At 39.6% G+C, this 14,664-nt stretch overlaps 1 protein-coding gene across 11 annotated transcripts in view; it reads left to right on the top strand.

The window, feature by feature from the left end:
• SSBP2 (single stranded DNA binding protein 2) overlaps positions 1-14,664 on the top strand; it is a 199,139-nt gene that overhangs the window by 120,166 nt on the left and 64,309 nt on the right. For 9 of the 11 annotated variants that reach the window (XM_054810059.1, XM_054810057.1, XM_054810054.1 and 6 more), the window contains one exon: positions 9,322-9,411. The exons of the other annotated variants lie outside the window; for them this stretch is intronic. In XM_054810059.1, the coding sequence (XP_054666034.1) occupies positions 9,322-9,411 (90 nt within the window). The remainder of the gene's footprint in view (positions 1-9,321; positions 9,412-14,664) is intronic. 11 annotated transcript variants of the gene reach the window in all.

Here is a 14,664-nt window from a genome sequence, read left to right as displayed (position 1 = left end):
TTGGAAAGACGTTTGACTTTCATATGAACTTACTTGTACATTCATCTCAGAGCTATCAACTGACTAGCAGAGTCTTATTTATGCTTAGCATCAGTGTGAGTTTTCAACATGGGTTTCAAGGAGATATCTACCAAAACCTAAACATTTTCTGCTTTTCCTGCCAACAGTATGCTGCTGTCATCAGTGTTTCAAACTTAGTACCATTGGCAGTTGTAGTTTCCCTGCATTGTCTCTCACATCAATCGTTACACATTCACCATTCAGTTTGTGTAAATTATCTGTGCATTAATATCATATGAACATACACAAAACTGACCTGAGATGCTGAACGTTTCTGCTCTTGTTTAGATTCAACTGATTGTTTTAGTACCCTCCATGACAGAGTATTTCTGTCTAGTAACTGTATATTTTAGTTGCATATATGAATATATGAAAACACAATATTAATACTTACACCATCATTTTAAAAAACATCTAAATTCATGTAGGTTAGAAAGCTCAGTGATTTTAAAATAAAATAATAATTTGTTTATTTATTACAGGATCAAAATGATCCTTAACACCACATTCAGTGCCAGTTGTATCTGTATTTCAGTACTTGAGTGAATATATCTTTGTCATGTTAAATTTTAGATAAAATGTAAAATTATACTGTTTGTACAATACAGCTAGTTCTCAGAATTGCTCTGTAGTAGATTTCTTATGAAAATATCACTCTTGATGAAAAACTTGTATTTGAGAAATTGATTTAAATGTTACTATTTCTGAAGATCTTGCCAAAATTCTGACTTAACTTCTCTCTGAAGCAGGAGTCAGAAAGAGGAAAGAAAGCTAAAGTATGTCTGGCATTGTTTACAATGGTTCAGAGTACATTTAGCAGTTTTTTCTGATTATCATTCAAAATTAGATATGAGATTTTGGAATAATCAAAACCAAATCTTTCAGTTGTATCATTAAAGTAATTAGAGTCTCAGCATAAAGGAGTGTGAGAAGTAGGAGTTCCTACACCATAGAGTACTTTCAGCAAGTGCTGCCTAGGCTTTAGACTTCTGAGATCTGGTGTAAACACAAAGTTTGTTGGGTATTTTTGGTTGGTTTGATTTTTCTTGACCTTCAGCCTAGAAAAATAGTGCATACAACATGCAGTTGCAATAATTTGCAGCCAGTTCTGCAATTGGATGTTTCTGCTTAGATTTTTCAGCTTCTAGGACTCTTGAAGGCAGGTTGGAACTTCATTCTTCCAGAATGCTCTCAGACATACTTCTGCTAAAAATTTTTACCAATATGAAAGCTTTTAAATAATCAGTCTAATGCTGCTAATTCACTTTCATGTGTTCACCCTGAGCTGCCTTTACTGCTACATTCACGGTGCATCACATGCACCGTGCATCAAGCCATGCAGCAAAAATCTGTGAACCGTCTAGGTGGGCATTGCAGTGCCCCTCCAGAGAGCACCTTGTTTTACCCTAACATTAAGGGGTGAGAGCTGTCTTTCAGAGGCTCTGTCAGCCTGGAGATTACCCATGGAAGCATCAACAGGCTGTTGCTTCCAGCACTATGTGGAAGAGTGACAACTCAGGATGACAAAGAGTTCTCAGGCACACCTCACTTGTGTGCTATGTGATGGGATGTATTGTGGAGCGTGAGAAAGCACAGTTGCATCTACTGTGCAAGCAGTGAGAAGAAACATCTTTAAAAGGGAAAATCAACTTTTTCTGACTCTCCCTATAGAAATAACTTATTTTCAAGAGAGCAACTCAAGCTAGCACACTTGACAGCAAGCATCTGTGCCTTACTAGGTCTAGCTCCACACCTTCTTCCAAGCTAGTTACTGATGCAGCTCCTTTCCTCATCTTGACACTATTGAACACTGATGCCAGTAGTTTCAGTGTCATCTAGAGGCACTTCCTTGTCTTTTCCTGGAGTCCACCAGAGGCTTCTACTTGCGTGGTCTTCACAGCACGCCGGTAATGTGCTCATGCTTTGCCTGTAAAAGGGTATAAGAAGTCTGCCTGACATGAGTTGCCCTAGGTTTGCTTTATTTACAGCACACTGGATGCACGGGGGACAGCTCCACCAAATGTGCATGCAGGTGATTACCAATACACAGGTTATATAGAATCAAAACATACATATTCATCATTTTTCTCAGAAAAGGCAGTCCTATGATAATCATTTCTTGGAATTAATTTACATATTCTCCTCCCCATCATGCATGCTCAGTGATTTGAGTCGGTGGTCCTCAAGGGGTCTCTGGTGGTCGTCAGTGGTCGCACACCCGTGTTTGCTGGATGACCTTCTTCTTGCAGGCATGTGCAGTATCCTCACTGTGGATGTATCTGTCCATAACAACTTACTTCATAAGAATAGTATTCGGGCCTATTGTCCGGTTGGGTAGAGACTGTACACGGAACGTAGCAGCATTGTACATTGCCATGGTCAGTTAGCTTCACTACCTGTTACCTTGATTGCAAACTAATTATTCCAAGCTAATCATTCTACAGTTTCTGTCTCACAGCCTCTATCCCATGATTACATTTTCCCCTTTTTGGAAATTTTCCTTCCAGGCCTTGAGTAGCTTTCTGGTTAGCGTAAATTTTCTTATAGCTAAGCTTATTGCCACAGAAAACAGAATACAAGGATGCTGCCTCCAAATAAGCCAGCAGCAGGATGAGTTAGCTTGATGCCTGGTGCAGCTGAAGAAGTGGGTACCCACCACCTCTAGTAATTCAGCAGAAACTAGGACTGTCCAGCTAACTCTGCAGATTTAGGGCTGATGTAGAGGAAGTTTATGGAGAAGGCTTGGATAACGAGGAAATTGAGTGGCCCAGAGTGGCCATAGATGTGTCTTGTATGTGAGGTTCAACTTCTCTCATCCATTGTCAAGTAGATTTCATCATTCATCATCAAGTAGACTGCTAAAAAGTTGGAAATCTTTTTGTGGAAAAATTTAGTCACGTGATAAACTTCTTATTTCGGATTAGAATAAAGATGTCTTACTCTAAGCAAAATATTTGAAATTAGTGAATGAACCTGATGAGGATTTTTATAGATAAAGTGAAGTCCCTTCTTTGTAAAATTCTTTGATTGCAATTGGAATTCTATTGTGAGCTTCTGTCATAAACCACTTCTTGAGATATCCTCAAGAAATGATGTATGTGTTGAAGACTTCTCTCTGGATTTTTATATTTAAGGTACTGTACTAATGGAATAACTAACAGATTTCATTTTTATTTTTAATTTATCTTGTGATTTCTTTATTGTAAAAAACAGCCCAAACCATGACTAGTTTATCACCTATTTTTCCATTGTGGAGGGTACTGGGTAGAGCCAAGAATGGCCACAAGGTTTCATTCAAATACACCATTTTAATTAATAATAGTAGATACCATAATTCAGTATTTTAGCTACAAAAGCAAATACAGTTTTCCATTTTTGAGGAGGTGAGATACTATAAAAAAAGATTAGACCATTTAAATTTTCCTATTTCATCTTTTCATGAAAAACAGGAAAAGCCAATTGTAAACATTTGAAATGCCAAACTAATGACAGTATAAATTATGAACAATTTGTAATGCATGCAAAAAGAAGCCATGGGTTGCTGTGGAACTGTGAGAAAAGAACTGAATAATTCATCAGGATAGAATAAACAAAAATGTTTCAATGCACCTGTTGCAGGTTTGTTTATTGATCTACCTAGTACAAGTTCTTAAAATCTTCATTGGATACTGGAAGCTAGAAAATGTAATTTACTAAAACACTGAAAATGCTTTATTTTTTGTTTTGGGACTTCATTGCCCATCAGGGAAGAAAATCCCAAACAAACATGAAAACAGAAAAAAACTCCAGTATATTACATAATGAAAGATGGAAATTGCAGTTTCTGTAATACCTAAGATTAGTCTATTGTGGAATGCCTATTACTACACTATTATTACAATTATTAAGTGGTACTGACCTACTATTATGGCAACTCAAACTCTGCAGCATTCTATCCTTCTTCCAACTCAGAAATACGAAGGAGAGATGGTTTTGCACGAGTGTCTGTAAACTGTGCAGTGTAGTCAAGTCTCAAATAATTAGGCAAGTTAAAATCAACATGTTAAATACGTCCTTGAAACATCATGGCCTACGATCAAAAAATAGCCAACATTAGTAAATTAATTTAATTTTTAATAACTAGCCTGAAGCAAAGAGCTGGTTCTCTTCTAGTTGAGACCTTTTTCTCCAGAAACCACAAGAACCAAGATTGGGTAAATCAGTCTGGATCACTTGTGTAATTCCTCCACGAGACCTTGCTTTTCTTCCTCCTTCATCGTCCCAAATGATTCCTTTGACATCCATCCGATAGCATTGGTCAGATCTTTTGGCCACCCTCAGGGCATGTCTCCAGTATGGGACTTCAGTCCTCAAGTGGAAGGCTTTCTAAGGAGGCCACAGAAGCTCTCTAGTCTCCAGTTGGATCCATTAGGCTCCTTTCTACATGTCTTCCTCATCAACAAAGCTGTACAAACCCCACTCTTTTTAGAAAGTTTCTACTTTGGAGCCATATCCCCTTCACAGGTATTGGCAGCACCTCTGAAAGTAGTATGTTTCATTGTATCTATAGGTGTGTGAGGTAGACTTGTGGTCATTCATTGCTGATTCTGTAGATAAAGAATTACCCTGTGCCCATTTAACAGGCCTGGAGAGTTGCGTGCTGGTCCCTCAGGTTCATGGAGGAACAAAGCTGTGTTCCTCTGGTGTCAGTGCTAAGTCAGATTCAAAAATAGGGAAAAAAATTTAAAAAAAAAACCCAAACAAACAAAAAACCCCCAAATAACCCAAAATACTATTGAGACAATTATGAAAATGTTATCTTTAGATACATTTCTTACAAAGCCTTGTTACAAGGTTTAATGACTAACATAAATCTCAACAGATATAATTTTGATCCTTTTCTCCCCCTGTTTTGGAATAATTATGATTTCCCCCTCTCTCTTTTTTTTGAACTGTTAAGTGTATTTTACCGTTTTTCTTTTTTAAAGTGATTATTAAAATGTGGGAAACGGCATGAACTCGTCTGCGGCAGATACCTATATCCCTATAGGAGCAGCGCATCCTGTAAAGTTGTTCCCTCCTCCTTTTACAAGCATCCTTTCCTAACCTGGGGGGTCTGGCAGAGGCCTCATTTGAGAGAAGATCTAAGACCCATTGAGTGCATTATGACACTCTGACATGCATTAATGGCTGGCATAGTTTAGTTTCAGTAATCTGAGTAGGAGTGAAGAAACCTGGGATGGGATGCTTCTGAAAACTGTTTGGCAGAGGAGGTGCTGCTTAACTCTTTTTTTGAGATCTCACAAGTTAACAGGACTTTGCCTACCTGACTTCATACTGTTGAGATGTGTTTGCCCAGTGATTTATTACAGTCTGTTGAAATGCTTTATTCTGTAGCATTGACTCCATTGGACATCTTACACTGCTTCATGCATGGTCAGTAAAGATGGACACAGCTGAAGGAGCACAGGGACAATCAGGAATAAGTATGCAAGGAGGGATGATACTGTAATAAGGTTAAAAATTATTAATGCCCCTTTAATGGGCTACTCCCTCTTAGTCAGAGACTGCAGTGCAGGCTATTTTGGACGTTTTAAGATGGTCAGGCTTTTAACATAATTGATTTTCTCCATCAGCGATGCTACTGTTGTCATTCTTCATCTAGAAAACCCGTACATACAGAAGTAAGATCCAACATACTTCACTCAAACTGTGTCTGCACCTATTCATGATTTTACTGGATTTTACATCGTTACCCAACGCTCAGTTTAAACAGGTCATTTTTTTGCCTTAAAAAAAAGCTGAAAAATTTCTCTTCTGTTTTCCTTTGGAAGTTTAGATACTCTGAAAGTAATTAGTGGACATTCACAGAGGCCATGCAAAAGAAAGGAATGGTAACAAAATTATTTTGTTCTTCAGGAGTTATTTCTGTGCTTTCATACCACTTGCTTAATTCCCCATCTGTCTTGGACGCCAAGAGACAGGGACAGACCTGAGAGAAGTACCTGAGACCTTAGAATCATAGAATGGTTTGGGACCTCAAAGCCCATCTAGTTCCAACCCCCTGCCATGGGCAGGGACACCCTCCACTAGCCCAGGTTGCCCAAAGCCCCATCCAGCCTGGCCTTGAACACTGCCAGGGAGCCAGGGGCAGCCACAGCTTCTCTGGGCAGCCTGTGCCAGGGCCTCACCACCCTCACAGGGAAGAATTTCTTCTTTATATCTAATCTAAATCAACCCTCCTTCAGCTTACAGCCATTACCCCTTGTCACTACACTCCCTGATAAACAGTCCCTCTCCAGCTTTCCTGTAGGCCTCTTTAGGTACTGCAAGGCTGCTCTAAGATCTCCCTGGAGCCGCCTTTTCTCCAGGCTGAACAAGCCCAACTCTTTCAGCCTGTCCTCACAGGAGACGTGCTCCAGCCCTCTGATCAGCTTCATGGCCCTCCTCTGGACTCTCTCCAACAGTTCCACGTCTTTCTTGTACCAGGGTCCCCAGAGCTGGACGCAGTACTGCAGGTGGGGTCTCACCAGAGCGGAGTAGAGGGGCAGGATCCCCTCCCTCGACCTGCTGGTCACGCTGCTGGACACACAGCCCAGGGCACAGTTGGCTTTCTGGGCTGCAAGCGCACACTGCTGGCTCATGTTGAGCTTCTCATCCACCAACACCCCCAAGTCCTTCTCCTCGCGGCTGCTCTCAATCCATTCTCTGCCCAGCCTGTAGCTGTGCTTGGGATTGTGCCGACCCACGTACAGGACCTTGCACTTGGCCTTGTTGAATTTCATGAGGTTCACACAGGCCCACCTCTCCAGCATGTCCAGGTCCCTCTGGATGGCATCCCTTTCCTCCAGTGTGTCGACCACACCACATGACTTGGTGTCATTGGCAAACTTGCTGAGGGTGCACTTGATCCCACGGTCCATGTCACCAGAAAAGGTGTTATATAGCTCTGGTCCCAATACCGACCCCTGAGGAACGCCACTTATCACTGATCTCCACTTGGGCATCAAGCCGTTGACCACAACTCTTTGAGTGTGACCATCCAGACAATTCCTTATCTACTGAGTGGTCAATCCATGAAATCCATGTCTCTCCAATTTAGAGACATCCTTGTTCCAAGCCCCCAGTAAGCAGCACAGCTCTCTAGAGAGCATGTGAGGTCAGCAGATGGTGCATTTCTACCTCTCAGAAGGGTACTACTATTGCCGGTTACTTTTTCTTAGTTGCACTGGTTGTTACACGGGGACCAGACCAGACTGCCTTACTCAGCTCCAGCGTCTCTCCTGATGTGCCGGGTCTTTCATCTTCAGCCTGCAGAGTGGTGAAGTGGTTCTGCAAGGGCACCTCGGGCTTTGGAGGAAGTCTCTTCATCCTGCTAGTCCTTGCTGTTGCAAGCTTCCATTCTTCTGCATTATTGTCCCCCCTCCCGTCTGTGTGTGTCAATGAGGGAGTTTTTGGCTGTTTGCCATGGGCTGTGGGCCCACTGTAATTTGTGCTTGGATCCAGCTATCTAACGCCTTCTCAGCTTTCCTCATGCTACTCAGCCTTCTCACCACCTTCTGCAGCTCAGCCACCTGCTGCAGGAGGTCCCTCACCTGGGCACACCTTCTGCAGGCAGTTCTGCCTTCCTGGGAGTTGCATGATTTTGCATGTATCTAAGCAACATCATACTCCAGTGTCATGAACTTCAGGCAGTGCTCCAAGAATGGCAGTGGCTACCAGGGAACCGTCTTTCTTCTTTATAGGCTGCTTTCGTTGGTTTGTGATAGCCTTTCACGAGAAGGTATTCAAAACTGTTTCCTACGTCTGACTGGCTTTTTCTGTCAATAGCAATTATATAGTATTTTAACACTGATCCTGTAGGCCAGATCTTTGCATAAATAAGACCCTTTATTACAGGTTTTTCCAGTGAATTTAGGTCTTGCACTCAGCTCTGAAGCCAGCACTTTCTGCAGTCTTTTGTATTTTAATGATACGTTCTAGACTTTTGATTGGAAAGAACATACAGCTTACATGCTAAATATGCTACTGCTAGCTGTTCAGAAATTTTGTTCTAATGCACAACTTAAGCACGTTAATCAGTGGTAATTGACTCTAATATTTCCTTTCTGCTTGGTTTAAATAGGTCATCCCGTCTTTGTGCCAGTTTTCAAATCTTTCCAGCATTATTCTTTGATTTCCTAGGTAGTGTGCCAAACACCTGGAAAGACAATTTCCAGATCTGCATCTTTTGGTATCAAGTGTAAGCATATAATAGAATGATAAGTTAATAAACATAAACCTTAATTAATATTCTGTAGGACAAATATTGGCAGGTGATTAGCAAGCTGCAAGTGACTCTCAGCGCATTGTGTGTGCCTGAGTACTTTCACAAAAGGTAGTGAGCCTTCACAGGTGATTCAGCCTTATGACCTAACAGAAACATATTGCAGGAAGGAAAACTGCTAGAAATTAAAAGTAATTGAGGTTCCAATACAAAACAACAATAACAGTTTGCCTTCCCTTTTTGTGATGATCTCCTGCTTGTAAATTGCCAGAAGCAATATTCTTTACTTGCTTATTCCAACTGAAGGATTTGCAAAGGTAACTAATTTCATCCTCTGATTCACTTCTTAGAAATCCCTTTTTTCTTTTCCCTTCCAAAAACATAACCTGAATTCTTCTAATTTGTCATGGTGGTTATTTCTGGGGTTGGTAAAATCATAAGCATTACCAACAGAGTCGTGAGCATTCCTTCTTGTACTGTTTATAGCAGGATCCCGTTTTGAAGCTTGATGTAGTTCTGAAAGAATATTACAGTCTGCTGAAATTATCTTTAAAGTGCTTGGAAATTGCTGATAAAATGCATAAATTACTTTCTTTAAACTATATGTATATCCTTGTGCATGTGTGAGGATGGTTATACACTTAATACAAGAAAAAGCTTGCAAGTTACATTCACATTTGTATATATATCGACACATTCAGATGCACTATTTTTAAAATCTAGTCAAGATTTATCTAATTGATGCATATTTGTATATCCATGAAATCTCTAGCATACTTGCCCTCAACACAGATTTGTTATTCTAACAAATCATTATACTTCTATAAACAAAGATTAAACATTATACAATTTCAATCTACCTTCACATGAAACAGTGACATTATGGCATATCCAGAGGATTACTTCCTGCATTTTGGTCAGGTTTTGGGGTTTTTTTTGGTTTGGGGTTTTTTTGGGGGGGAGTTTAATGCCTACCATGCAATGACAAAGGTTTATTCTCCCTTTGTTCTTTTCAGAGTGCTGCAGCAGCTCCCAGTCCAGTGCTAGGAAACATTCCCCCAGGAGATGGCATGCCAGTAGGTCCTGTACCACCGGGTTTTTTTCAGGTATTCAGAAAAATTATGATTACAGGAATTTTAGGATAGAAAATCCTCCGTAAAACTGTTTACAAGTCTGTAGAAAAGGTCCTGTTCTAAACTATGTGTCACTATATGGTGCAATACTTGAGAGTTTATTTTTTAACAAAAGTGAATAGGTGGAAAGGAAGGGATCTTTCTGACTGTCACATATTTAATTTATGAAATAGTACACCACAACTCATTTCAAAATTTCAAGGATAAGAAATGGTGCTGGTTTATGAGTGGAGACTGAAAATGCTTGAATATAATTTCAAAATAATTTCTTATGATAATATACATACATTGCATTGAAACTTTAAAGTGAGAATGTTGTTGTTTGTGTTTAGCTCTGTAGTAAAGACACAGGCCAGATTTTTAAGATGTTTAAGTTTCAGTGGGAATTAGACCTAGGCAATTAAGAATATCCCACTGAGCATCTCCTTGCTACATTGAAGATCTCAACCCTAATGCCTAAAAAAACAAGCCAAGGATTTAGACCATGTGTTGCTTCTATTAAGTTTTGTCATAAATGAAACTAAATACCCAGTTAGCACTTTGGACATTAACAGTGCACAATACTATGATGGAAAAAGTGGCAGTTTTTAGCACGGGGCCAACCTAACAGTTGTAATCCAAGATTGGACTGCTCCTATGAGCAAGCCTGCATCTCCTCTTCACCAAGGCTCGGTTGTTTTTCTCCACACCGGCAAACTGTGGCTGTGCAGCAGAAGAAAAAACTAGCAGCATCTCTAGCTCTTCAGGAAGAACAGTGATTTCCATTTCACATATGTAATCTCATGATGTGAAAGAAACAACTCAGACTTCCAGGACCGTGATGTGGGAAGAACATTGTGATAGGATGTTCTGTAAAAAACAATTGCTGAAATCCAGGTAGAGACCAGTGTCTTTTTTCTTCTTCCTCAAGATACGTAGACAAAAGCAGCATATTTGATCTGGGAAAAAAAGAATTTTTTTTTATTCTTTTGTTCAATGGTGATGGTAGAGAAATGGCAGGATATCAGCAGTCTTTATTTATACTGTATGTAAGTGACAATGTTATTTGCATGGTGTTCCTTTTCCCACCTTCACAGAGGAAAAAACTGCTGTCTGCAGTATTGACACCTACATAAAGAAACCCTGAACCTGGCATGAGCATGTTGTTTCCTCGATCAACTCAAAAAGTGATGCATGATTTTTAATACATGAATGAAAAGGTACTTGCAAGTGAAGCAGAAAATATCTTACTGTTGCCAGTCACAAAATCCTCAGGAGCTGGCAGAACTGATCAATTATTTTATTTCTGCTTTTCCTATTTTGAACAGCTGGTTAGGTAGATTTTTTTAAACACAATTTTATCTTCATTTTTAGATTGTATAAATATTTCACTTTTTCTTATTTTAGCCGCCCACTCCAGTTGTAATGTCAAAGGAATTAAAGTTTAAAGTTTTTTTCTTTTATTGTCTTTGAGGACAATTAAGAGGGGGAAGGGGCACACATAGGACAAGTATGTGAAGTGTAGAGGAGAGAGTAACTATTTTAAAGGTTTTGCGGGAGGCAAGTGTGGGAGTTTTGTTTTTAGAAGCGTGAAAAGACTTCTAGCCACTCTAAATCTTCAAAGATGTAAGAAAGACAAGATGATAGAAAGTTAAGTATGCGTAAACTTTCCTCATCTGTCAGTATCTGGCTCCAGTCTTACTTGAAGCCCCACCAACAGCCTGTTCTTTTTGCAAGGCCTGGGATTGAAAATAAACACAGGAAAAACCATTTTCAGTGTAACACAGTTTGTGACATTAATCAGAGCTATCGTCAACTCAACAGCACGGTTGATGAGTCTTCCAAGAGCTGGCCTGCACAGTCTGGTCTGGACTCCTCCAGACATCACCCTTCACCTCTGCTTCAAACTGCTGGGTCTGTGCCATCATGCCTCTCTGTAACACACAATACTCAAGATCAGTCCCTTACAGTTTTAGTTGACAGAGATCTGCTTTCCTCAGTTGAATGGCCTTCTCAACAGAACAAACATTTTTCAAGAGATTATTGGTTTTCACTGTAGTCGTCTGCTTAAGAATACATGTAAAGAACTAACATGCTAGTCAGCAAATCCAACTGCAAGTTTGATAGGAGATATATTGATATGGTTGGGAGCAATCCCAGCAAGTGGAGGTGAGCCAAAATCCAGTCAGTTACATAACAGAGTGCTGAAACTGTAAGGTGTGTATAAAGCAAATATGTACAGGCAGTTGGTGACAATGTGTTGTGCTGTTGGAATAAGAGTTGTCAAGAAGCAGTTAATATCTGGTTGTAATACTTTCAGATGGAGCTGAATCTTACCAACGTCAATTTATCTGAGGACATGAAAATATACTGGCAGACATAGCCGTGTATGTGAACTTTGTAAACAGAAGAGCATCATCTGCTGATGTAAAAAGCAGGTGGAAAGACAAGCAAGAAAGAGAAAGTCATGGTCAAAACTTTCTATTTCTTTTCGTAGGTGCTTTCTTTCTAGTACACCTTTAACTAGACAACGTTTTTGCATGCTCTTCTGCAATTCTTCTGATTCCTAATAATCGCAAGAGTAAACCACAATCACCACAGAAAACATCTGTGTTAGTCTGAATACTGACAAATGTCTGTGAACTGCCAGTCTTCTTTCACTGAAAGGTTGCCATTTAGACCTGCAATTCACTCACAGATTATGAAAATGGACAATTTTGTTTTAAGAGTCAGAAGATTATAGAAATAGTGGGAGAATGGTATTTATCTTTATATTTAATTCTCTAAGACTTTGCACTACAAAAGCATTGTAACATTTCACCTTTTTGCAACCTAAAATTTATCTAGAAGGTCATCCTGGAATGATAAAGCTGCCTTTTATTGCTTCATGAAATGTTTTGATTGGCCTGAGCTAAAGCTATTGACAGCCACTACCCTCCAGCTCTGCTTGGCAACCTCAGAATTGCTAGTCGATTTAAAATAATTTTATTTCTCATCAGTACTGGCTCCTGTTTTTGTACTGCAACTTTCCTTTGGCATGTGGTACTATGCACTGACTGGGATGTAAATGAAATAACATGCTCTTGCTGCTGCAGTTGCTTCTTACCAGGCAGTTCAGGGGAACATGGCAACCTAGGTGGGGACTGTGCTGGGAACCAAGAAACATTACACAGGTTCCAGTTTTATTGGCACTGCTGACCACTAGCATTATTTCTGTGACCTTTATTTTTCATAGAAGAAAATGTATTCTATTTTTTTATAAAAGAAAAAAAATGCAGTACACTAGTATAGCACATGGAGGTAGATAAATGTGGGAGAAGTATGGATTCTCAGACAGTATCCAGTAAAACCTTTCCTCTGCTCTTTGTAAAATGAGGTTTTCAAGTATATGTGGGCCACTAGCACTAAGGCTAATTAGCAGTCTCTGGCATTTTATGTCTGGTCTGCAGAGGTGGAGTTCTGAAGCCAGCAGCTGAAATTTTGTCTTGTATCTCTGTATTTTGTTTTTTTATACTTCAGTTCAGGTGATGGATGATGATCACTACAATGCTGACAGTCCAAAATGCAACACCTTACAATGATACAGTGAAAAGAAGGTGGTAGACTTGCATACAACTGTTATCAACTAAATTACTTTTTTTAAAAAAGAAGAAAATTGTTTACAGTGTCAAAAAAAAAAAAAGAAACTTGAGAAGTCAAGAAAACATGTTTATGTGGAGTTAGGATGTGTCAGTTTCATCTGCTGGTGTGTATGTATTTTAATGTGACTTTAAATTTCATAGTTACATATTTTTTGTCCTCATCTTCTTTCAGTACATAAAATAGGTGATACTCTGGAAATTGGGATTATACAGTAACTAACTGAATCTGCTCTTGGTTTGTTAGCAGCAAAACTGAATGTATGGGACTACAGGAGCAATGAAGACAATAGTTTTTTCATATAAGACTCTTAAACTCCAAATAGGAGAACTCAAACAAGTTTTAGAGTAGATTTTGTCTCAGACTGAAATAATCGGTCAAGTGCAGTTCAATGAGGGTGGTGTCTGGTGGGTCAGTGCTTCTGGTAAATTGCTTTACTAAATATAGACCCTCAGAGAAGGATAATGTTTGGGAATCAGAGTGCAAGGCTGGATGCAAAGAACTGTGTGCAGTTTATTCCTAAGTTTCCCACTTTTTTCCTGGATAACCCAAGATAGGTCATTTCAATTCTCTTTTTTCATGTTTCTCCACTTGTAAAACAGAATGTCATAATTATTAATTGCTTGGGCAATAGACATCATAAAACAATCTTAGATTGCATAAGGTTAAGGTGGCTGTATACATCTCTGAAGTGCTCATCTAACTCCGGTCTGAGTCTCAATTCATCATCAGTTTGCCAGTTTTCCTCTCTAGACCACATCCTGTAACATGGAGCTAAGGTGTGAGGAAGGCACTTAGCTACTATGTTAATAAAATAGTAATTTAGGACATGTTCTGTGCCATTTTTTAGCATCAGAGTTACTCTGTTTCTTGGTATGGCCACCTGCAGAGATCAACGTGACCTGGTCTCCATCCCTCTTTTTGGAGTGCTATCTGACAGTGAAATAATAGGGCAACTGGAGGACTAAGTAAGATTATAGCCATTATTTACCTTTGGGTAGACAGCAGAGGATGCATGTAATGTCAGCAGCCAAAGCTTTACTCAGGGTTCTAATACACTCATTTATTCTGAGTTAAATTCATCCACTTGTGATCAAAGAGGATTAGGTCATAGAATTCAAAGATGCTCAGATTTTTACATCCAATTTTACTTCACTTTCTGGCCTGAGGACAGACAGCGTTTTTCACCAGCGTTGGTTCTGTGCAGTGCAGAACTGTTCCTTAGTGCCTCCTAGATACAGGCAGAGCAAGGTCTTCACTCCCTTCTTCTTGAGGACAGTGAGATCAGGAAAAAAATCATGTTTTATACGTGCACATCATGGTACAGTATATGCATTTAGAAAACAGTGACATGAACATTTGGAAATACCATCAGGGAAATTTTGAAGCCTGGATACACACTTCTTCCATGGCACACACCAGTGTACTATGTGAAGCATCAGGGTTGCGTTCAGGTGCAAACCGCTGCTCTTCAGGTAGTGAAGTGCTGGCCCTTTTCCATCCATCTCTTCACTGATCTTTAAATTGGCTAAAAATTTGAGATACATTACATTTTTATTTTCACAGACTATTTGATCTTTGTGGACATTATCAGCTTTAGTAAGCAAA

The sequence above is a fragment of the Grus americana genome, chromosome Z (assembly GCF_028858705.1).
Source record: "Grus americana isolate bGruAme1 chromosome Z, bGruAme1.mat, whole genome shotgun sequence".
Classification (NCBI taxonomy): Eukaryota; Metazoa; Chordata; class Aves; order Gruiformes; family Gruidae; genus Grus; species Grus americana.
Note: the sequence above shows the minus strand (reverse complement) of the source record. Positions and strands in the feature narration are given on the sequence as shown.